The 26480-nt window shown below is 36.3% G+C and overlaps 1 protein-coding gene across 8 annotated transcripts; it reads right to left on the bottom strand.

Annotated features, from left to right (window-relative positions):
* Nucleotides 1-7552: 7552 nt before the first annotated feature.
* On the bottom strand, nt 7553-26159 carry LOC107855703. 8 transcript variants are annotated; one of them, XM_016700713.2, is made up of 7 exons: nt 26048-26159; nt 17101-17614; nt 12790-12816; nt 11906-12216; nt 11760-11816; nt 8795-9258; nt 7553-8218 (listed from the first exon to the last, which is right to left on the bottom strand). In XM_016700713.2, exons 2-7 carry the CDS (start codon nt 17526-17528, stop codon nt 7907-7909), a joined length of 1599 nt encoding a protein of 532 aa, XP_016556199.1. In that variant the 5' UTR covers nt 17529-17614; nt 26048-26159; the 3' UTR covers nt 7553-7906. The 8 variants fall into 8 exon arrangements, with proteins under 8 accessions (XP_016556199.1, XP_016556202.1, XP_016556201.1 ...); XM_016700716.2 differs by having other exon boundaries at nt 8795-9249; XM_016700715.2 differs by lacking the exon at nt 26048-26159 and adding an exon at nt 25748-25951.
* Nucleotides 26160-26480: the final 321 nt, after the last annotated feature.

The raw sequence follows: 26480 nt of genomic DNA, 5'->3' as shown, positions 1-26480 counted from the left end.
TCACCATTCTCCCACAAAAAGTAGAGCAAGCTAGACTGCCACTAAGTTAGAATCAAAATTGTAGAGAAGATTAGAGCAACATCACCAAGACACTTGTCTTATACTGGCAGAATTCAAGTTATTAACCCTATTTTGTTCTCTCTCCATAGGTTTGAGGGAGTAGTTTTCCTTCTACCTCAAAGTATTTTGAAATTGGTGGATAAGAAATGTAAAGAGTTTCTATGGGAGTACAGAAGAAAAGAGGAAAGTGGCTCTAGTAGTATTGTAGAATGTGTTAACCAAGGAAGCCAAGAGGTTTGATTATGAAAAGTTACACGTTATGAAATATTGCTTTTATAGGGAAATTCATATGGTGATTTCTACAATGGAAAGAACAATTATGGGTTTAGTGGGTACAACACATTTATATGAAAAAATTTTGATTTATGGGCATATCAGCCTCTAAATTATAGTAGTTGGTATTAGAGGCATTACACAAGATTAAATTTGGTATGATCAATTGATACTCTCTGAATTGGTACTACCTTATTAGTGTCGATATTTATTCAATTTCTAGCAACTATCTTGCACTGCTAGGGGATAGGCCTAAAGTAGAAATAGTTAAGATGATTTGGAGCAGGATCATGCTCCCTAAGAATAGAGTACTGACTTGGCTAGATGAACTTAATCATAGCCATACATTGTGAACTCTATAACTTGAGAATGAGAAAGAAGAAAGAAAACTGCAGAGAATGAGGAGACTGGGAGTTGTTTTATTGATTGAATCTTATTCTCTTTCTTTAAAAAGACTGAGTAGCATACATATATATTGTTATATGGAAGAATATAGTAGGTAACTACCTAACTAGCTCTTATCAATTACACTTCACAGAGTTGGTTATTTAACTAATTTTTTAAAATAATTAACACTATTTTATTAGATTTGCACCTAAGAAGTGAGTTCAATCTTTTTCTTTTAACACTCTCCTTCAAGCTAGGTGATACCAAGTACATTTAGGATTCCTAGATTGGACATAAGTGTTCATGTTGTGCCCTGTTGAGACCCTTAGTTAACACATCAGCTGGTTGATCCCTGGTAGGAATATAGTTGACTGCTACTAGTCCTTGATTGATCTTCTCCCTTATGAAATGGCAGTCTATTTCAATGTGCTTAGTCCATTCATGATATCTAGGATTGGATGCAATTTGCATGGAAAACTTGATATCAGTGTAGATCTTAACAAGTTACTCTACATCAATTCAAATCTCTATTAGTATTCCTAGTAACCAGACAAGTTCAGCCACACTTGCAGCAATGCTTCTGTATTCAACTTCAGCTGAACTCCTGGATATGGTGTTCAGCATCTTATACTTCCAGGAAACAATAGTTTCACCTAAATTTATAAAGTAGCCAGTGGCAGATCTTCTTGAGAATAGACATGATGCCCAATCTGTATCAAAGTATGCTGAGGCTTTAATATTTGGTTGTCTGGACATTAACACTCCTTGTCCAGGTTTCTTTTTGATGTACTTGAAAAGCCCAATAGTTGTACCTATGTGTGACTTTTTTGGTTGCTTTAAGAACTGGCTGAGTGTTCGAACACTGTACGCTATATCAAGCCTGGTTATTATGAGATACAGTAGTTTTCCTATGAGTCATTGATAAGCATGCACTTTTGCTGGTGGATCATTAGTTCCCTGCTTATTCTTATAGACATGATCATCATATTCTTTAGTGGTCAGCTTGATGTTTGTATCTATGGGCATAGTAGTTGGTTTAGTAGCACCAAGTACCAACTCAGACATAAGTTCTAATGCATATTTCCTTAGGTACATCAAAATACCTTTTTTTGTTCTTGCAAATTCAATACCCAAGAAAAATTTGAGTTCACCTAGTCTTTCATCTTAAAATCTTTCTGAAGTTTGTCTTTAGTATTTCAATCAATCTTAAAGTGTCTCCAGTGATTAACATATCATCCACATAAACTAAGACAATATCCTCACTATTTTGCTTTATTATAGAGAATGATCTAGTTGACTCTATTTGAATCCTATTTTCATCAAGCCTTCAGATAATTTGGCTTTCCACTGCATGGGAGCCTATTTGAGACCATACAGGAATTTCAAGAGTCTATACTAGTTTCTTCTCCCCTAACTCTTGAATCCCTATGGAAGATTCTTGTAAATTTTTTGTGAAGGTCACCTTGTAGAAATGCATTTTAGACATCCATTTAATGTATGAACCAACGCTTTTAAGATGAAATGGCTAGAATTGTTCTCATTGTTTTTATCATAAAAACAGGTGAGAATGCCTCTTGAAAGTCTATTCCCTCTTGTTGACTATGACCTTTAGCAACCAACCTAGCTTTGAACCTTTCTACCTCACTAGTAGCTTTTTACTTTACTTTAAAGATCCATTTACAGCCTATAGGTTTCTTTCTTCAGGTAGACTAGTAATCTCCCAAGTTTGATTCCCTTCAAGTAAAGAAATCTTATTGTTTATTGCTTCTATCCATCTAGGATCTTTCACAACTTCACTGTAGTTGGCAAGTTTAGTGGTAGTGGATGAATTTGTTATGCATGCCTGGTACTTAGGAGATAGTCTATCATAGGCCAAGTATTCTCCCAAATCATAAGGTGTTTCCTGATGAATATTGAGGGACACAAAGTCCTTTATCCATAAGGGAGCCTTTCTAGTACTAGTAGTCCCTCTTACAACTGCTGGTACTTTCTCCATAACTTGAGGTATGCTTGATGTTTGATCCTGATCAACCTGCACCTCTATAGGTTCTTCTTGTACCCTAAGATCAGTAGGTTCCTCTAGTGTTTATTGAGCATTCGATGCATCTTATGAGTGCCTCATGTCTGGTATATCCATGTCCGACCAATGAACTAAGGTTTTATTAAGTTTAGCAGTTGTGAGATGTTGAATTTTAGGAGCTCTTTCTTTGAAAGAAAACACATCTTCTCTGAAGCTGACATCTCTGTTGACAAAAAACAACTTGTTAGTATGATCATATAGTAAATAATCTTTTTGAGTTTCAAAATAGCCCATTAAAATACATTCTCTAGTTCTAGATTGCAGTTTATCTGATTATTGAACTATCTTAGCATAGCACAGGCAACCTAGAATTCTCATATTACTGATAGCAGGTTTATTGTCATATAGTTTCACATATGGCGACATGTGATCAAGTATAGTTGTAGGCATATTGTTGATGATATATGCAGCTGCTTTGTCACACAAACCCTAGATTTTATAGGTATTGCACCTTGAAATATTAGGGTCATAATGACTTCCAAAATGTGCCTGCGTTTTTTCTCAACCACTTCATGCTATTGAGAGATGTAGGCACGTGATGTTTGATGAATAATGCCTAACTTTATGAACAAGGTATGGCATACTAAGTTTACAAACTCAGTTCCATTATCTAACCTAATGACTTTGATATTTTTATCAAATTGAGTTTTAACAAATAAATGGACTGAGATATTGATATACACACATCAGACCTAAGTTTATGTAAATAGATCCAAGTTATTCTAGAGTAGTCATCATCTAATATTAAGAAATATATATTTCCTTCAAATGTGGGGACTTTATATGGCCCCCATACATACATGTAAAGCAATTCAAAAGTGTTAGAAGTCTTAATATATGTATCAGGAAAAAGAAGTCTGACTTGCTTTGCACATGGGCAAACTACACACTCAGAGTTGGTTGATATGCTATTATCTATGGAGAGGATTCTTTTGAGTACATTAGTTAAAGCATGGCCTATTTTTTTATGCCACAAAACTATACTTATCAATAGTAGTATCACAGATAGATCTAGTGACAGAATCAATAAGTACAGCAAGTCTTTGAGTAATCATCTCAGCATCATTCATAGTAGTGAAATTAGCAAAGATACATAGTCCATCAGCTTCTCTACCGATCCCTTTCACCTTTCCATTATAAAGATCCTAAAATACACATGGATCAGGATAAAGAGCAACAAGACAATGTAATTCTTCAATAAGTTTAGATACTAAAAATAAGTTGAATTTAAATCGTGGTTGGTGAAAGACATTAGTAATGATGCCTTGTTCAAACATTTTTCATGAGCCAACATTTGTGACTAGAGATATATCCACATTTGGTAAGTATACTCTCTTTGGAACATCGGTGTTAGTTAAAGATGTTTTGATTAGAGCACTAAGATTTGCAACCATGTGATTGGTTGCCCCAGTGTCTATAATCAGAGGCGGATCCAGGATCCAGAACCTCTGGTGCCAAGTAAACTTATTGACAAGGGCGGAGTCACCTTCGATGAAGGGTGGTCAGATGTACACCCTTCGTTGGAAAATTATATGGTGAATAGAGGTTAAATATTAATCATAATGAGTGTATATTTAATTTTGCACACTCTTAATATAGCTGAGAATGAAATTTAAACATCCTTCGCTGAATTTCTGGCTCTGCCACTGCTTATCGATTAAATTAATCAAATTATTCATTTTTTGATATATAGGACAATTAATCAATCAATTAATTTTAAAAAAAAACAATAATAAAATGACAAAACTTCATCTTTCAATAATATTACTAACAACATAATACAATATTCGTAATTCATTTAAATGGTAGAATGTATGCTTGTTGCCCTGTTTTAGTCAACAATGCTTCACCGAAAATAATTTTAAAAAACAAAACAATGCTTCACAGAAAATAATTTTAAAAAACAAATGTTGTAAATCGGGATTGAACACATAACCTATGGGCAACAAGTGTCGGCTTTGGTATTATGGGTGACAGATTTAATATTTGACTATGTTAGTATTAAAAAGGTAAATGCAGAAAACTGGGATCGAACACACGACCTATGGGCAATAAAAGTGACGCTTTGCCACTTGCAGTAGATAGTACTATGGTATTATGGGTGGCAGATTTATTATTTGACTATATTAGTATTTATATATACCTATATACATAGAGTTTCCGTCGAAGTTTGCGGGTGGCGTGCCACCCCCACCACAATGAATAGATTCGCTCTTGTCTATAATCTATGGACCCTTATTGGTGGAGCCTACTGACTCTACCATTTTACCTGCAGCATGAGCTGAATACTTAGCCTTTTTTTCTTTGTTTTTAGAAACTGTAGAATCTGAGAATATTGTTCATTAGTAAAGATGCATGGAATGGGTTGGTGTACAGATCCTTTCATCATGGAGTTGATAGCAATTGTAGTGCTATGATCTTGAATTCTTGTTGAGTGAATGGTCTGCAACATATGTCCTGCATTCTCCGCCTCTATATTACATGTTGCATTAGCACTTGGACTGGATCCAGCTCTCTTTCTAAGCTTGAAATCAACAAGATAACTAACTACTTTCCAGCAATTCTCCCTTGTGTGACCCCTGATTTTACATGTCACGGTAAAGAGTATGATTATTTTTTAGTTGTTTGTGTTATTGTCCTCCTCCGATGAATGGTGACTTATTTCCTATAGAATAAGGATCATTTTCACTTGAAAACATAGCAGACTCATACCCTGTGGATGTTGGATTAGAACAAAGAATTATAGCAGTAGCACCAACATCTTTTTGACTTTCATCACCGATTACCATAGCAATGCTTGGTTAATGCTTGGTAGAGGATCCATCAACAAAATTTGGCTTCTTACCTAACCATATGATCCATTTAAGCCCATCAAGAATTGAAACAACTTTAGTATCTAATGATGAGCAACATAATCTTTTGAAGTCTTGCAGTTACACCCTGGGATAAGTGCTAATGCCTCAAACTCTTCCCACAAATCTTTCAATTTTGAGTAATAAAGAGAGACTGAAGTTGTTCCTTGGGATAGAGTAGCAATTTCCTTATGAAGATTGAAGGTTCTTGACCTATCAATCTTGTTAAACCTCTCATAGAAATCACTCCACTCAACTTGTGCACTAGTTGCATACATAATTCCTCCAAGCAAGCTATTAGCCACAGCACTCATGATCAAGGAAAGAACAATGACATTTACTCTTTCCTAGTAGTTCCCCATTTCAGGGGGAATTTTTTCTTTAGAACAAGAACCATCTACCATTTCTAACTTGCTCCCTCCTAACAATGACAATCTCATAGATCGAAACCACATTGAAAAGTTTTCAATTTTAGTCAATTGAAAGGAAATAATGTGCAAGCCACTTACATCTAAGGGGTGCAAGAACGGTGGATGATTGTAATCAATTCCAACTGAATTCTGGACTCCAGTTGTACCAATTGCTGAGGTTCCAAACTCCTCATTTGCACCATTGCTAAACGGAATCACCATTGTTGTAAACTGCTTTCTTGAGTTTCTTGAACACACTTTATTGTGAGATTTCTATTATTTTAGAGCTAGTAAGTCGCGGAAGTAAAAACAGAATATTGTATAACAGATCAATGCTCTAATATCATGAACTTAATCAGAGTTCATGCATTGTGAACTCTGTAACTTGAGAATGAGAAAGAAAAAGGAAGAAAAATATTGTAGAGAATGAGAAGAGTGGGAGTTGTTTCATTGATTGAATCTCGTTCTCTTTTTTTACAGACCGAGTAGCATACATATAGTGTTATATGGAAGAATCTAGAAGGTAACTACCTAACTAACTCTTATCAACTACACTTCACAGAGTTAGTTATTTAACTAACTTCCAAAACAGTCAACACTGTTTCATTGGATTTGCACCTGAGAAGTAAGCTCAATCTCCATCTTTTAACACTAGCAGTACAGGAGAAACTGCATAGCAAAGCTGATCAAACTGTGGATTGAGTATGATGATGATTATGTATGCTATGTGACCGCCACATGCCTGAGGATTCCAACCACTTATTTACAGAATGTGCATGGCTAACAGAGTTGTCGGATGGACTATCACAATGGCTTGGCAGACGGATTGCCGAGGGACATCCAAACGATAATATGGAGACTTAAGAACAAGCACCAAAAGTAATTCAGGAGAGAAGCTATTGCGTGCTATGGAGCAATGATTTACTATATCTGATTTACTAGGAACGGGAGAATTTTTTGACATCATGTTGTCGATAATAATTTTGTTTTTCAGCAGATTAGTTTGCAGTTAGGGAGAGAACAGCTATGTTTCGAGATTCAAATAGTGCTAGACATTGTAGGCGGTTCATTGATAGAGTTTGTATGTGGCCCTCTAAGGCTTAGATCACATTGGTACCCTTCCTTGGAAGATGGTCAACTTACTAGGTGCTCTCTAGGTGTAACTATTTTGCTGGTATGGTAATATTTTACCGTTTACTACCCAAGAAAAAATAAAAAGAGGTCAACCGGCAGAATTTGCAGAACTATGGCTAACATGCTATAAAATATTTATAAGCTTATTAGAAGGTGTGATTTCTCCATCAAGAAGCAGTTCTTGAAAACAAATATGCTGAGGTAACCAAGAAAATCTGAAACTCTAGTTGCATCCCGACTGGAGTGGTGAGTTGATAGTAGATTTAGCTGCCACAATAAAAGAAACACAAATTTTCTACATATTTTCTGAAAGGATATGAAGCCTGTCTCCGAGAAACAGTAAAGAAAAAAATTGCTGCACTAATGTTTACTTGCATAAATAAATTCAAAAGTGTATTCAATTTCACAAGGCATAAAACAGCTACGCAGTAGATTAGCAATACCAAGGCTAAAAGACGCACTATCCTAGCTACAACAAGGTTACACTACCAATGGTGGTATTTTCAGCTCTACCTGACTACTAAATACGAGTATGGCATCCTCAAATTAGAGCCATTAGAACTCTCCTATGGAACTTAAGAGATCATCTCAAATGAGCAGCCTACTTTGAGCAGGTCAACTGCATGGAACGTGTCGGAGTCATCCACCATTATCACGAGGTTGCATTTCTTGAAAATGTTTGATACGTCAAAACATCTACTTTATATAAGTCACTGGCTATCAGGTTCACCTGGTATCTTACGATTCCAACCACCTGAACTAGCTTTACGCTCTCCTCTCTTTCTTTTGTTTTTGGGAAAATGGATCTCCGAGGCTAAGCACGATTTCAATGTTGATTGTTCCTGAGATATTGATGCTTTACCTGCTGCATTTGCTTCTGATGCAGGGGGAGCTTGATTAAAGATATCTTCTTCCACATTATTTCCCACATCTTGATGCTTCTCAAAGGATTTGTCATGATTCATCGTCAAAATGTGTCCTACTTCAGATACTTCATTATGTATGAGAATGTTATCTACAATCTGCAATTAGCAATACATAAAAACAATCAATGCAGTTGAAAACAACCAGCCTTGAAGAGAACAGAGGACGTCGGGACAACTAGATTATTTGGGAAAACTATGGTCCTTTGGTTCGTGGTAAGTGATGATTAGATGGGGGAGATAAGAGAATTGATCTCACTTTGGTTTATTTAAGGGCCTCCCACATTCTCCATCCCCTAACCAGCCCCCTCACCCGATTGCAGCCGTATTTAACTTAATTTTATTTTCTTAGTTTTGCCACTTCCTGTTTCCCTTTTTTTATCTGCATTAGGGGCTTATTAATAAGCAAAATATTCTAGATACAGTTATTCACTGCAAATATGAAAATACTTGACAAATAAGGGCCATATCCTACTTTTTAAGAACATCTAATCATATCTAATGTGAATGTAGAAAACATCATCTCTTGTACTCATACTATTGAACAAATCCCAAGCACCAAGTACGAAATACAAATAGGGACCTCATCAGAGGGGTAGATTCATTAACCTAGCTTAGTCAGATAACAACCATAATTATTCATTCTTTTTCCACTTGTAAAGGACAATATCTTACTTTTTCGCTTGAATCTCCAACATGCACCTGCTGCTGTGTGACATCCACAGAGGACAAAAGTCCTACTGTACTTTCTATTATGTCAGGAATAGGCATAGCCTCTCCATAGCTTGACATTGCACTGTCAGGCATAATGAAATCTCTGAGATCATAATCTACCACATGCTGAAATGTAGCATATAAACCTCCAGCTGATGTTGTGCCTCCATTGCATGCCGAGAATGTAGGGCTACGAATAGAGCTAGCCTGTCCATCAAGGGACATTAAATTCTCAGAGGAAGAAAACTTAATCGCATTTTTCGTCGTCACTGTATCAAGCTGGTCTTTCAGCTTATGAACCCGACTATGTACTAGTTCAATTTTCCGAAGGATCTGCTCTAGATAACCATTGCTGCTTACGAGAATTGAAAAATCATCATCAATACCAAACTCATCCTGGCCATTGATTTTCTGTCCTGCCAATGCTTTGCCATCAAAAGAAAACCAAAATAAGATGCACCAAATGAAATTATATCGCATAAACGATTTGTAAACATATCAATGTCTCCGGTAGATATGACAAACTTTGTGTGAGAATAGAATAAATGTGAAAGAATGAACAAGGAATATGATAATTTTAATTTAATGACAAGGTTATACTTGTTGTGCAAAACTAGGCAAAAGTGTGCATCCCCTGCCCCCTAAACCCCATTTCTTTCCCATTGTAAGGATCTGTGACTAAGAAGTTAAAAAACTGAGGTGTTAGTACGACTTTTCTCTAAAAACAAGGACAGACACTTACTGCAACACTATGACCGACATACTTTGGAGCATAAACGTAGTGAAATTGTTTAAGTCCTTATTTGAACTTTCTAATTTAAACTTGGGCAAATGTGAACTTGACAATTTTATCGTAACTTCTCATTTCCTAATTTCATAACTACCAATAATACTTTATGTGATGAAAGAATAGATAAAGAGACAGAATAGGCTTGTTCTAGCAGACAGACACAAGCAGTTCACCAATTATTTGCACTTCTAAAATTCTAGAACCTTAAACCTGTCAAACAAAGTTCACACCAAACATCTGAGCTAGACTGATCTGGAATATATCATGTCATTGCTCTCAAGTGTGAATTTCACTAAATTTGAGGAGGAGGAGAAGCCAGAATAGGTGGCACTGAAAGGTATACCCAGTGTTCTGGAATGCAAGCGCATCATTGCATTATGCTGTGATGCGATGCGATGCAAGGGTTTCCCGCTGCAAGTAACTGATGCGAGGCTATTAAACAAATGTGGACGCATAACTCTGTGATGCGAGATGTGCTGTGATGTGAGATGCGAGCCAATACGCTCGCATCGTGTTGATTTTATTTGCAGGATCAATTTTAAATTAAGACTAAAAGAGTCGGGTCAATTTTAAAGTTAAAAAAAAGAGTTAGAGCACTGTTGCCTTCAATTCTGCGAAATTTTAAGGTTAGCTCTGAAGAGAGTCGCAACTTCTACTGCTCCAACCTTTTTTCTTCATCACTGAGATTTTATGGTAATTTTTCTTCCTTCTTCTTTCTTCTTTCTTCTTTCTTCTTCCTTCTTCCTTCTTCCTTCTTCCTTCTTCCTTCTTATTTCTTATTTCTTCTCTGTTTTGCTGCGACTTCACTGTTTTCTTCTTCTTCTTCTTCTTCTTCTTCTTCTTCTTCTTCTTTCACTTCTGTTGTTCATTGCTGCGATCAGATACTGTTTTGCTCTATTTCTTTCTCTGTTTTTCTTTTTTCTTTTCTCAGTTTTTTTTTTACATATGCTCCTCACTTCTTTTTTCTCTAATTTTGGTGATCAAACTTCTGATTTTAGTGTTTCGTTTAAACTTTTGCTTATATATATTGTCTTTATTGTTGTTTATATGGGTGTGGTCTTTTCAGTTATGACTTAACAGTTTGGATGTTATTTGGTCTTTTTTCTTTTAAATTGTGCTTCAGTTCAATGATGCGGTCGCATCGCGTAATGCGTGATGCGGAGCATTGTCGCTTTTTTCCGCATCACGCTTCCCTGAACACTCGGTAAACCACAACCAAGCAGCCATGGCAGTGAGAAGATCCGTACTTAAATCTGCAAAGAATTTGCAACTAGTCATAAGTTTAACTGTTAAGCACTATATGGCTCAAAATAATGGACCAGGACCTTCAAGCTTGAAAGCATTAATGACACAATTTAGGTCTATGCAAAATCTCAGGTCTAAGGCTTTCAAAAGGAAGAATTTTACTTGGCAAGAAGTGAAAACGCAAGAGAGTTGTAAGTGAGCACCATACATTCCATGACTAAAAGACATCTTCAATTAAATCAGACACAAACATCAGAAGGCCATTGAAGTTTCGTAATGACAGATCAAATCTTTTCTAGGTAATAGCGGTAACATTAATGCAATTTCCTATGGCCAATGCTTGTGTAGGTGACTTATTTCAAAGCATGTTACTCTATTTCGAGTGACATGAAGACTTAAGGAACATGCCACAGGTTTTGACAAAATTATAAAGCAAATTTGGTGTGGTATGTTTCTTCAAGATGCATGAATATAAAAACAGAAAGAAATAAAATAGGAAGAGATTAAAGATATGCTGTCTTATGAGATAGATATATGAGACATGATCTTTCCAGGAAAATGATGGAAACATAATTTAACAGAAAAGACTCTTTCAAAAGTATCAGAATTTAATTTTCTCTTCCCTAAGAAAATTACTTATTTCCTTGACCATCAACTACCTAAGCAAAAATGGGAAACAAAGAAAAGATTTTCTTTGGTTCTTTCTCAATGATAAACGGATTTGAAAGGCAGCTTAGAGACAGAGTGAAAACACAAACCAAAGGCAGAAGAAATCCCAGTGATCCAAATTCTTTGTAAAGAGGAAAGCAGTGGGTGCGAACATTAAAATTTTAAAGAGGCAGTACTAAAAGTGGTAAATATTGATGAGAAAACATGAACAGTAACACATACCTGCAGTACTAATATCATCTCCAGGTGGTGTCCCATCCAAATCCAGCCTTTTACTTTCTGCAAGATGTCACACACGCCAAAATGGAATTTATCATGGTAACCAGAAACATCGGTAACCATTCAAAAGAATGAGAAAGAAGTAGTACCAAAATAAGAGAAAAGGTTATGAGTAGACATATGTGTTGTAATATCTGTTCCGTCCTCAACTCTCTTCCTCTTCCTCCTCTTCATGGTCCTCTTCCTGTGCCTGGGATGAATAAATGGCAATGATTTCGAGCCTAACTCTTCCAAAGAAGCTTGATTTAACTCCCTATATCTTCTCCTATCATGTGCTGATATCTCCCTATTGTACTTTGCTGCCTGCAACTGAAGCTCTTTCATCTTGAGTTCTGCCCATTTACACCGCCACATTATGGGACGTATAAAGTCTCTCCAGTGAGAGGTCAACTTTTTCTTCCTGAAATATGTAAGCAGTCAGTGATTTACACTGTTTGACTGAATATAACTCATGATGCTGAAGTTAGTTACTGTATGGCCATCAATTCAATCAAGCAGGATTAAGCTTCAAATGTATAACAAAGAAGTGTCCAAAGGGCATTTAACAGTAAACAAAAGCTAATTGCATCCCGTCCAGATGGATTGTATCTTCTATAGCTCCAAGAAATTCTTTTACACAATTTGACTCTAAATGTATAAAAACTGAGATCTCAGGAGATTCCTGACTAGCCTTTACACAACAAGCTCTGAAACAGATGTTAGCTAAAAGCCAATGTTGATTGTGTTTGCACTTGAGAAGTAATTCTAATAAAGTACTGTGATTGACATGTTTGAAGAGAATTAAAGATCATAGGTAGATTTACACAAGAAAATTTAATGCAGGCCTTCCCTATTTTATGGAATGTTGCTGTACATTACAGAACTTCAATTTAATCAGAAAGAATGAAGTTCCTCCTTCAGATTAAGTTCCAGCCATTGTTTACAGGAACCATCTCCAAGAAATAAAAGAGGACAACCTACTTCATTTCTTAACCTGGAGAAGCATAGGATCAAGATAGACCTGCAAAAAAAAATTAGACAAGTAACACAAACGCCACCTTTAAAGTTGTCCCTGCATATTTAGGAAAGGGAGACTAAAGAGTCAAGTAAAAAATTATACAACAAAAACATATCTGGTGTAATCGCAAAAGTGGGGTCAGGGAAGGGTGGTGCGTACTCAGCCTTAATCCACCTTGTGGAGACATTCCAATAGATCTCAGCTCAAGTAAAGCGTATAAAAACAAGTATGCAAAGCAAATACACTAGCGAAGAAATCATGCTAAAAACAATGAGTCGAGAAAAATAGCCCGCGAAAAAGTATGAGAACTGAAGCAACTGAAATATCAGGTGAAACTAAAATTGAAGGATAAGATATCAGCGTGGAATAATAACAATACCAAAAATGGAACTAGACAAACCCTCAGCCTACTAACCTTCTACCTTAATCCTCAACTTCCGTATCGTCCTATCTAGGGTCATATCCTCAAAACGTTGCAGGTGAGTTATGTCCTGTCTAATCACCTCTCCCAAGACTTCTTCCGTCTACATCTACCTCTCCTTACATCCAATATAGCCAACCTCTCATTCCTCACAGGGACTGGGACATCTGTACATCTTCTCTTCACATGTGCGAACCAACTCAGTGTCGCCTCCCATATCTTTTCCACCACGGAGGTTACTCCCACCTTGTCCCGTATATCTTTATTCCTATCCTAGCACTCCTAGTATGCTCCCACAATAGTTTCAGCATCCTTATTTTTGCTACTCTCATCTGAACATGGGCAGGCGAGTTTATGAATGGCCAATACCCCACCTCATCTCCACTTAATAAAACTTACCTTTAAGGCTTGATGAATATTCATATCACATAAGACATCGGATGTGAGCTTCCACTTCATCTATCCCGCTCCAATACAATGTGTAACATCATCGTCAATCTCCCCATTTCCTTCAATTATTAGTTCTAGATACTTTAGACTTCCTTTCTTAGGGATGGATTGTGTTTCAATCCTTACTTCCACATATGTCCCGTGAGTTACGTCAATAAACTTGCACTCCCAGTATTTCAATCTTAGTCCTGCTCAAACTTAGTCCTTTATACTCCAATGTTTGTGTCCAAACCTTAAACCTATTGTTGACTCTATTACATGTCTCATCAATCAACACTTAGACATCTACAAAGAACATACACCATGGCACCTCTTCTTGAATATGCCGCGTCAATACATCCATCACCAAGGTCCAAGGCAAATCGAAACGGGCTAAGTATTGATTCCTGGTGCAACCCCATCATGAGTGGAAAGTGATTTAAGTCTCCTCCCACTTTCCTTACAGGGTTTTTGCTCCGTCATACATGGTCTTAATTGCACTGATATAGGCTACACATACATCTTTAGTCTCCAAAGAATCCCCCAAGGGACTTTGTTAAGCTTTTTCTCGGTCAATGAACACTTTATGTAAATCCATCAATCTCCTTGCGAAATGCATGGCTTTTATAGTCCAATGCCCAATTATGAATCTAAATTGGTTCTTGGCAATAGACACCCTCCTCATCTCCACCACCCTCTCCCAAACTTTCATAGTATGGCTTAGCAACATGGTATCCCTATAATTGTTACAATCTGAATCCTACACTTGTTTTTTTGTACAATGAGGTCATTGTACACGACTTTATTCTTTCGGCATTTTTGAAATCCTAAGAGTGAAATTAAAAAACCCAGTTAGCCACTCACAGTGTTCAGAGAAGCATGATGCGGAAAAAAGTAACAAGGCTCTGCATCACGCATTATGCAAAGCGTGAAGCGATGCGAGCGCATCATTGAAGTGAAGCAGTGAAGAAGAAGAAATCACAGTATTGGCAGTCGCACAGTGAAGAAGAAGAAGTCACAGCAGCGGACTTCAAAGTTAACCTTAGAAAATTGCAGCAATAGCAGTCACCGCAGTAAACTCTTTTTTTAATTTAAAATTGACCCTAATATAAAATAAACACGAAGTGACTCTTTTTTAATTTAAAATTGACCCTAAAATAAAATCAACATGATGTGCTCGTATCAGCCACACACAGCGAGAGGGGCTCGCATCACTTCGCTTTATTGCATTATGCAACTATGCGAGCGCATTCCTGAACACTGGCCATTCCATACTAGTTCTACTTTGCCCTTCCAAAATTTCATTGGAATCTCAGCTAGTAAAGTTGTCTTGCGCCTCCAATATTATGAATAATCTCTTTAACCTCCCCCAACTTGTTATCCTCGCGATACCTACAATCTTAATGACTCTCAGAGTGCTCTAAATCACCCAACATAATATTCTTGTCTACCTCTTTATTTAAGAGTTTATGGAAGTACGTCATCTTTATCTAATATGTGCCTCTTCCGCCAATATCATTTCTTCCTCATCTTTAATGCACTTAACTTGGTCCAGGTCGCGGACCCTCCTTTCTCTTGCCTTTGCGAGCATATACAACTTCTTATCCCATCCTTTCGCAAAGTTCTTCATACCAGCGTTCAAAAGCTACCATTTTGGTTGTTGGAACCGCTAATTTTGCTTCCTTCTTCGTCGCCTTATACCTCTCTTTATTTGCCCTTTTTCCTCCTTGTCTCTGCTCTCCACCAACCAACTTCATATAAGCTATCTTCTTGGCTTCCACTTTCCCTTGAACTACTCCACACCACCACCAATCCCCTCGATGTCCACAAGTGTTATCCCTCGAGACTCCCAATACCTCTCCAGCTAATTCTTTAATGCACTTTGTTGTCCTATCTCACATATTGGCTTTCGTCCCCACTACTTTCCCAAGCCCTCATCACTATCAATTTCTCCCTCACCTCCTGAGCTCTAACAACAGTCAAGCTACCCACTTGAACTTCAATAGATCATACAAGGCCCTCTTCTACTTCTTTAGCTTCCTCTTAATCTCTAAATCCATTGTTAAAAGCTTATATTGGGTTGTGAGATACTTATTCAAGCATCTGCAGTTCTTACATAGACTTCTATCACACTTCCTAAGGGATAAGTAATCTATCTAAGTCTTAGTAATCGTATACGAAAGTTCACCAAGTGCTTCTCGTTTTACATGAAAGTCGAATTAGCTATCACCAAATCAAAAGCTTTGGCGAAGTTCAGAAGCGGAACGCCTCCTTTGTTTCTATCCCCAAAATCAAAACTGCCATGAACATCATCATAACCCCTTGAAGTTGTCTCGGTGTGGCCATTAAGTTCTCCTCCTATGAAAAGCTTCTCGGTATGTGCGGTATCCCCCACAACCTCGCCCAAATCCGCACAAAATCGCTATTTCTCCTCCTTACGAAATCGTTTTATCTCCTCTCACCCAAACCCTTTTGTGGTGCATATGCACTAACCACATTCAAGGTATGTCCTCCAAAATATCTTATACTGGATAAGAGAAATAGCTAAATTAGCTGGAAACCTAGTTGGGAACAAAAAGTAAAATTTATGACCTCATTATAACTAAACAAGCTAAAAGACCTTCAAAATGTCTATTTTCCAAGAATAATGCACGACAAATAATGAACGACAAATAATGCTCCTGATACTTGTTGAATGCATCACAGTTATAAATGTTCACGAGGAACTTGAACAAAAAGAGAAAAGAATCATCAGGATCAAATTATATAGTCGTTCTCATTTAATAAGACAACAATTTTAGAAGACAAATGACACTTCAATTCTTTTTTCTTTAGGTAAGTAAATGAAACTTCAATACCTAGATGATTTCATGATTAGATGTTATACTCCATAAAATAGCAAATCTTCAAGAAATAACAATCTTGGCTACTGCAAAAATAGTCATAGAACTTAAGACCAAGAAAACTAGGACTCTAGGCTAATGGCGGCGGGACCTATATCATACCAAGGAGAACTAGACAGAAGCATAGGAACTCATGCCAACAAAAACATAATGTTGTAACATGGGTGACAGGACCACTTTGGTTACTGTTCAAAATCACCATCCTGTATGGTATTTTGGGACAGTAGGCTCTTACATAGAAAACATTTCATGGTTATCAGTATACATATTGTATTTTTAATGTTGTTTAAAAGGATAAGGAAAGTAACACGTAACAGCATCATTTATCTCAGAAAAGAAAAAATTCATGCTAGTACTTGCACCTCTTATTCAAATGGACATCTAATAATTAAACTGTGGAAATCAGAAAACCAACGAATACTGAGCTGTTAACAGGAACCCGTAATTTAGACTAAAAACAAACAAATATATAAAAAATCTTCTTTGCTCAAAGTAATAGATAAGTAAAGCATGCCCAAAGCAAGTAAACCACACCTTATTGGAAACAAGCTGCTAAACCCATAGAACGAAGATACCAAGCCACTATCATCATAGAACCGTGACTCCACTTCAGCATCACTAGGCCCAGAACCATTATCATTTCCAGATGTAGTTTCAACAAATGAGCTTGAGTATTCAGTTTCATCAGGATCTGCCTTCATAGCTAATCTGATGTCACTGCTTCTTGCAGACCCAGTTACATCGACAGCCACATCCATGGTACTGTTTGAAGCTTTAGTAGTTCGTGCTTTCAAGGTACTTTCCATTTGAACAATGTTATGTCCGTAGCTACTCCTACAATTGAAGCTATTCCACTCGGAATCAGAGGGTATAGTGTTTGTTTTACCTGTAGCAGCAATCTTAACAGAATATTTTGGTTTCCTATCTAAAGTTGCCTCTGTTGTATGTTGAGTAGGTGCCATGCTACATATGCAACCTAATTAAGCTCATCTCACAAACCACCAAAAAGGAAAGTCTTGACCAAAATTTTAAACCATCTTCGCAAAATCTGTAACATCACACAACAAAACACAGAGAATTGAAAGTCAACCGGAAGATATTTGATAAAAGTAAGCAAAATCCAATTAAATTCTTTACTGCTCTTTCCCTTCATAATTGAAAATGAAGTTAAAGCTAAAATATGGGAAGAAATCACTGAATTTATCAAGCCCAGCAGAATAATTGCAAAAGAAACTCACGATTTTTCTTTTGTATCGCTTGCCAATAACAAAAACAAATAAATAACTGCAATCTACAATTTTTGACCTTGCATAAAAAGACCATAAAAACTCTCCTAATTCGCATGAATAAAATGAAACATTCTGTTAGATTATGGGTCATGGGTCACCATGTGGACCAACCCAGCCGACCCGACCCGACCCGTATTTGGTCAGATTAAGATTCATTCAAAAGAAAAGGGGGAACGGTTACAAAATAACTGTTCCCGCCCCAAAATTTGATATAAATTTTCCTTTTCTTCTGACAAGACTAATGATAAGAAAAAAATTCAATGACCACAAAATCAGAAATCAACAACACTAAAATAAGGGTATTTAGTTTGTGAATCAACATTCCGTTCCCAAGAGAAACGAAATCGACTTGGAGCAAGATCCTTTTGGAGGCAAGGAAAATCAAGATCCGCTGCAAATTCTAAGGTACACAATTATTGTTTTTACTCCGAAATTACTATCAATGGTATCAGAGCCAGGTTGAAATGCCCTCTTTCTTGAGTTCAAAAAAAAAAAACTCTTGAAAAGATCGCAATAATCAATATCTGTAAAAATTTTGGTCTCCGGTAAAACGCACCACCGGTCTCCGGTCAGACGTGCCGCTAGTCTGGTCAAACACCTCTCTACTCCAAAAAGACGAGTCGTTGATCCAGTCAGACGCGCCGCTACATTATTTTTTTAAGAAACCCAGAATGAGTCAGTAGTTTAGCCGGCAACGGGTGGTGCTTAGGCGGGCTACGCCGGAAAAATGGAAACGACGGTTGTTGATCGCCGATTATGGAGTTTTTCAGACCGTTTCCGACGACGGTTTCGTCGTTGGTGGGTGGAGCCAGTGGATCAAAGTGGATTTCGGGTTGGAAGAATCCGGCGAAAATAAATTCGCAGGAAATCTTAAAGAATTTTTGCATGAATGTTTTTTTTTTCTTGTTGTTGACTATTGAGAAGTGGCTTTTAAGTAGAACATGTACTAATTAATTACTCTACTGATGTAGAAAAGGGTTCTGTGGTTTATTTTTTTTCTTCATTCCCTTTTAATAAAAATAATAAAAATTAATAAAATGAGTATGGCGTTTTTCTTTTTTTGTTTGTTCAGAAACAACTCACAGAAGATTTGTTGAATGCATTTTTTTATTATTATTATATGGTGTACTAATATGAGTGTAGTACAAGTACTACTTTGTAGTACAAACATATATTAAAAATTGAAAAATGTTATAAAGTGATGTTGTTAGCACTTATTTCTTTTAAATAATAATTAAGAGTTCTTTTTGGGAATCTTCTATAAAAAAAGAATAAAATACTTTATGCCTTTGATTTTATTTATTAACAAGGGTATAAATTAGGCTTGATATAACTTTTGTCTTAATTAGCCCTTAACTTTGTTTTCGGATTTAGCCTTCTACGATAAATTATGACATAAGTGTCACATTGAGTGGTTTAACCATTCTTATTGTTTCTTGGTTCCTATTTCAGAAATGGCTGAACGGGGACAAACTCGAATCACTCCAAGTGGGAGTTCTGGATGTCGAGCAAAGAAAGGAAGTGGAAGAGCACGTCGCCGAAGGACATGTTTTCGAGGTCGTGAGATCATATGAAATGGGGTCCCCAGAGCCACACAAAATCTGTTACGAAATGAGAGGGCTATACGAAGGGAAAGACAAAAGAAATTGATAGAATTCACGTCTTTTAAGATGTCACCTAACATTAGTGTTGCTAGTTTTATACATCTGTTTGAGATGATACGTGTAGAACTAGAAAACTATATAGAAATCTTGGATTGGGAAGCATTAGCTATTTTAGCAAATTCTCTCTGTTCCTTAGGGTGAGAGATAATTGATGTTTACCACGAGATTTGGCCTAGCGAGCCTTTTTGGGTGTACATAAGTCGTCTAGAATATTTGTGGAATAACTTTTATGTTTAGTTTGACTTGTAACATGAAATTATTATAAACTTTATATTATATATATTAAGTTATTTATATCCTTTTATATGAATTTCATTTATTTGTTTTAGTTTTAAACGACTTAATTGAAAGCTATCATTCTAATGCACATTAAGAAATTAATTTCTAATTTTGGTTAAGTGTTTAGTTAGTATATGATGATTGGATTCTTATGTATCTTTTCGATTATACACTAAACATGAAACCTTTATGTGAAATCAATTGCTTGAATGTGTAACTTGTATGCATAATTGATAATATACTTGCGTAATTGTCTCTTAATAACAGACATGGCATATAAAAGCATAATTGCTGACTTGAACAAAGGAGAAAAACTAAATGGGGACAACTACGACATTTGGAGTCGTAAGATGTGGTATGTACTGGAAGAGCAAAACGCTCTTGAAGGTATTAACCATGCCTTGAGTCTACCAGAAGAGGGCAATACCGCACAACACAGAAGAGAACTTGAAGCTTATAAGGCTTAGAAAAAGGCTGATTCCATTACACGTGGAATCATTGTAAGTTCTGTGGTTGATGACCTCATACATGAGTGTGAGGAATTTCCTACTGCTCATGCCATCTGGGCACACTTGCGAGGAACACATGGGGGTACTTCCGTTACCCGCCTCAGACAGCTGACTATCAAATTTGACACTTACAAGAAGCGTCATGATCAGAACATCAAACAATACCTTAGGGTGATGTCGAATATGATAGCTCAACTCAAAAGTGTTGGTCACGTTCTCTCGGATGAGCAGCAGGTTCAGGCAGTGATCCAATCTCTTCCCAACAGTTGGGAACACCTAAAGGTCAACTTAACCCACAATGACAGCATCAAAACTTTTTCTGATGTTACGCGTCATGTTGAACTTGAAGATGAGCGGCTTGGTGCTGCTAAAGTTGCTTCTAATGCCTTTATGGCTGAATCAAGTGGTAAGGACTCTTCAGGACTCAAGCGTAAGAAGAAGTGGAAAAAGAGCGGGAAGGGTAAAGAGACCGAACAAGGACCCTTTGAGAAAAAAAACAAGCCAAACTTCAAGAAGAAGAAGTTTTTCAAGAAGAAAGACAAAAGCAAGATGAAGTGATACAATTGCCAAAATCTGGGGCATTTTGCTCGTGAATGTCCTGAAGGGAAAAAGGTAGCATTTCTAAACACATCTCTAAGTGCTAAATATGTTTCTAGCACTATTTTATGAACTGAATCTTATCCTATGTGGATTGTAAACTCAGGAGCCACCGACCATGTGAGTCGAGATCGAGAAGCGTTTGTGGAGTTCCGTCGAGTTTCACTTGGATCAAGGTGGATCTATGTAGGAAATAATGCAAGACTTGAAGTCAAAGGGATTGGCACTTGCAAAGTAGATTTGCGTGAAAGACGGTCTTTAATGTTGCATGACGTCCTATATGCTCCAGAAATTCGACGGAACTTAGTGTCTGTGTCTGTTCTCTTAGATGTTGGTTTTAATTTGTTCTTTAGTCGTAATTGTGTAAGAATTACTCTAGATAATGTTTTTTATGGTTTTGGACATCGCTATGACCACTTTATTGACTATTATGTCGACCGTTGTCATGTTATTCTAGTAATATGACATCCTATATGCTCTAGAAATTCGACGAAACTTAGTGTCTGTGTCTGTTCTCTTAGATGTTGGTTTTAATTTGTTCTTTAGTCTTAATTGTGTAAGAATTACTCTAGATAATGTTTTTTATTGTTTTGGACATCGCTATGACCACTTTATTGACTATTATGTCGACCGTTGTGTAATGCCATGTTATTCTAGTAATAATGATGCTGATATAATTACATGGCATGCTAGATTGGGTCATATAGGGCAAGACCGAATGAATAGATTGGCAAAGGAAGGACATCTAGGTTCTTTCTCCAAAATTGAAATGTCAACTTGTGAAAATTGTCTTGCTAGAAAGATTACACGTAAACCATTTGGGAAGGCTAAAAGAGCCGAATTCCCATTGCAATTAATCCATTCTGATATTGTGGTCCAATGAATGTGAGGACAAGGACTGGTGCTTCATATTTCATTACATTCATTGACAATTTCACGCATTTTGGTTATGTCTATTTGATATCTCATAAATCAGAAGCATTTGAATGCTTCAAAAGATATATGAATGAAGTTGAGAATCAATTAGACAAAAGTATAAAGGCACTAAAAACCGATAGAGGACGTGAATATCTGTCAAAACAGTTTGAAAAACTGTGTATTGAAAAAGGCATTATCAGACAATTGACTACTCCTTATAGACCTCAATAAAATGGTGTAGCCGAAAGGAGGAATAGAACATTGTTGGATATGACAAGGTCCATGATGGCGCAGGCAAATTTACCAATCTCTTTCTGGGGAGATGCATTATTAACTGCTGCCTACATATTAAATAAAGTGCCTTCTAAATAAGTATCTTCTACTCCTTATGAACTATGGACTGGTAATAAACCAAACTTTAATGATCTACGACCTTGGGGTTGTGCTGCATATATTAAAGATCATTTTGGTAAGTTTGGAAAACTAAGTCCAAAAGGAAAGAAGTGTATCTTTATAAGATACTCTGAACACTCCAAAGGATATGTGTTCACTGGTGAATTGGAAGATGGAAGTACTACTGAAATTGAATCAAGAGATGTCACATTTTTGGAAAACGATTTTTCAAAAACGAATGAAATAAAGGAAAATGAGCTCCTTTACGAAATGTTGAATTCAGATGATCAAATAATGTCACAGGACATGCTTGATAATTCTAGTGATCAAGAAATGATTCCTGGTCCAAGTGGGAGTCGTGAATCCCAAAATCCTATTGAGGAATCTGAACTTCAATTACGTAAGAGTACCAGAAAAGGTGTGCCTAAATGATCTTATGAAATTGAGGATTATGTTTTTCTGGTATCTCCTACAGAATTGGATGAACCTAATTCTGTGACTGAGGCTTTATCAAGTCCTGAAAAAGATGAATGGATAAAAGCGATGAAAGAAGAATTAGAGTCCATGAAAACCAATAAAGTCTGGGATCTAGTTGATCTTCCTTCTGGGCGTAAAGCTATTGGGAACAAGTGGATTCTCAAAGTTAAACGCAAATCAGATGGATCAATAGAAAGACACAAAGCAAGATTGGTGGCAAAAGGTTTTACTCAAGAAGCTGGAATAGATTATGAGGAAACTTTTCCACCAGTTGTGAAATTTACCTCAATTCAATTGCTTTTGGCTATAGTTGCACGTCTAAATTTAGAATTACACCAAATGGACGTGCAGACTACTTTTCTCAATGGAGAACTAAAAGAGGGAATCTACATAGAACAACCTGTAAGTTTTGTTGTTAAAGGCCAAGAAAAGAAGGTTTGTAAATTAAATAGATCAATATATGGCAAGGCAATGGTACCTGAGATTTCATAAGGAAGTGATTTCATTTGATTTCACCATGATCGATGAAGACCATTGTATCTATGTGAAAAAGTCCAATGAAAAGTTTGTGATTCTTTCGCTTTACGTGGATGATAGTTTATTAGCTGAAAATAATTTGGAGTATGTAAAAACTGTTAAGTCATGGCTTTCAAAGTCATTTGACATGAAAGATATGGGTGAAGCAGACTATATATTGGGTGTTAAAATCCAAAGAGACCGTTGTAAGAAAATTTTGAGTTTATCTCAAGAAACATACATAATGAAAATTTTAGAACGTTTTCGAATGAATAGTTGCAAGTCCGTGGATACTCCTATAGCAAGAGGCTTAAAGTCAAAAGACTGAAAAAGAAAAAGAAGACGTGTCTCGAGTACCATATTCCAGTGCAGTTGAAGTACGCTATGATGTGTACTCGCCCAGACATTTGTTATGCCGTAGGTCTGGTTAGCAAGTATCAATCCAATCCTGGAAGAGATCATTGGAAAGCAGTAAAGAGAATTTTTTTATCCATAAGAGGTTATACAAATGCTGATTGGGCTGGTGATCGGTATGATAGAAAATCAACTTCCGGTTACGCCTTCTTGCTAAATGGTGGTGCAATTTCGTGGAAAAGCAAGAAATAAACTTGCACAGCCCTGTCAACTATGGAATCAGAATTTGTGGCTTGTGCATCTGCAGTACAAGAAGCTGTTTGGTTGAAGAGATTGTTTGAGCATTTGAACATCGCAAAGAATTCTAAGGGTCCCATGATTTTATATATTGACAGTCAAGCGGCTATCGCATATACGAAGGATCCTAAATATCCCAGCAAGACCAAACACATTGATATTAAGTATAACTTTATTAGAGACATAGTAGCAAATGGAGAAATAAATTTACAATACATTCCTACACGAGAAATAATAGTTGATCCCTTTACTAAGGCGATATCTAAAGACTTGTTTAAGAAACATGTTATGGCTCTAGGATTACATAGGATATGATTATGTTCATGTATTGTGGATGACTTGATTATAATTATTATCAATATAAGAATCTTGAATTTATGTTCAATCTTATATGCATGCGAAAATGTATTTTATTAATACAGTGTATCGAACAAGTCGCGAGATTGGCTCTCTCACACGAGCAATCGCCTCCTACGTCGAGGAACGTGAAGAGAAAAGTTCCACCATAAGATAGTGACTTGTTTTGTAAAGCCAGATGTGAGTTTCTATGATAATATGGTTTTGAGGATTATTAAAGAAAGAAACTCAGGTTAGACATTTAGAGGTGTCTAGACCTAGATCTGTACGATGTTGAATGACTAAAAGAATGAGACACACGCACCAATATAAGGTGATAACATCGTAGCACGTGTTTCATATCACGTGTGCTTAGCGACCAATGGGTTAATGGAAGAATGAATCCCTGCTTCTTCATTGTGTAAGACCCTAAAAAGTTATTTTAACTTTTCATTGAAATACCCTTAAACCTTTAACTGTTTTTTGAAGTTTCGATCGGTGTTGCTACTTTAGCATGTTACTAATAGCCATGAGAGATTCGACAATGCGGTGCATGTCTAAGAAAGCAGTTGATTTGGAACAGATAGATTCGAGTAGAAAAGGAAGACGATTAAAATGAATATTTTAACTTGTTTACACAAGCTGTCTATTACACTAACCATATAAGAGTCAAGTGTAACTGTGTATATCAAGTTAATCATGAACTCGAGTTCACCTCTTTAAGAGGATGAGGGATCGGATAAGTAACTACTGAAGTAGTGAATGAAGTCTGGGGTATTGTGAGTATAAGTATCCTCATATTAGTAGAGAATTCTTTCCACATGTGATTGGATTCCTAAGTATAGCTTGTAAAACCTTATAGGTAAAGCTAGTGATGCTCACAGGTCGCACGAACTACTTGCCGTATGAATTAATGAATTGTTGATGTCGCACTGGCTCGGGCAATGTCCACCATGTGTGAAGTGGGAGATGTTAGATTATGGGTCATGGGTCACCATGTGGACCGACCCAACCCGACACGTATTTGATCAGATTAAGATTCATTCAAAAGAAAAGGGGGGAATGGTTACAAAGTAATTGTTCCCGCCCTAAAATTTGATATAAATTTTCCTTTTCTACTGACAAGACTAATGATAAGAAAAAAATTCAGTGACCACAAAATCAAATCAGAAATCAACAACACTAAAATAAGGGTATTTAGTTTGTGAATCAACATTCCATTTCCAAGAGAAATGAAATCGACTTGGAGCAAGATCCTTTCGGAGGCAAGGAAAATCAAGATCCGCTGCAAATTCTAAGGTACACAATTATTGTTTTTACTCCGAAATTACTATCACATTCAAGTGAAAAAAACTGGAAATTAACATAACATTTGGTATTTAATGTATAAAACTGTCATTTCTAGTATCAAAAATACCAAGAAATGTGCATTATGCAAATTTTGATCTGATAAATTACATAAAGCAGGAGCTTGAACACATAAATTATAAGAACAGCAACATTTGACAATAAGAAACACCAAAAATAAAAGAATCAATATATCATATCCTACCATAAATTCTTTTCGGGTTATCAAGAACTCTTCATTGCAAATTTACTCATAACAATTTTTCTAATGGAAAGTTCTGGAAATCTCAAATTTCTCAGCTCATGTAAAAACAACCAAAAAGAAAAAGAGTCTTAATCTGTATTAAATGCAATGCAAATTCAAGAATAAGGAAAACAAGAGAGAAGTGACAAAACATTCTTGTGTCTAACATACTAAGCTAAGCTAACACGAAAAGAGAGAAAAGTAAGCTATAAAGAAGATAATACATAGGTGGCAGTGGGAAGTGGAGCGGGGATAGTTTACCAGTGAATGAAGTGAGAAGTGTAAGCAGGAGCTGGTTCGGCGGCGACAATATAAGAGATGTGTGCTTCATAAATAAATATAAATTGAAAAAAAAGGTTGGAAGTTATGTTTCAAATTACTTAAAAATACAACTTTGCTTTCTATTACTGGCTCCGTTTCCAAATAAGTGAATTATTGTGGTATTTATTGATGTTTTAAAATAAGTAAATCATTGAATTTTTTTTCAAATTTATCCATATGATTTGACAACCAATTAACTTTTGAAAAGGTATTACAAGGTCAATTTTTTTTTTTTTTGAGTAAAAATGAAAAATTGTGTTAAATTTATGTCTTTAATGTTTTTTTGTGTCAAAAACCTACAATTAATTTATTATGAAACGGATGAAGTATTATATAATATAATATCTTAAATTCCAAAACTAATTATAAATAT

Source organism: Capsicum annuum, chromosome 3 (genome assembly GCF_002878395.1).
Source record: "Capsicum annuum cultivar UCD-10X-F1 chromosome 3, UCD10Xv1.1, whole genome shotgun sequence".
In the NCBI taxonomy this organism is placed as follows: Eukaryota; Viridiplantae; Streptophyta; class Magnoliopsida; order Solanales; family Solanaceae; genus Capsicum; species Capsicum annuum.
Note: the sequence above shows the minus strand (reverse complement) of the source record. Positions and strands in the feature narration are given on the sequence as shown.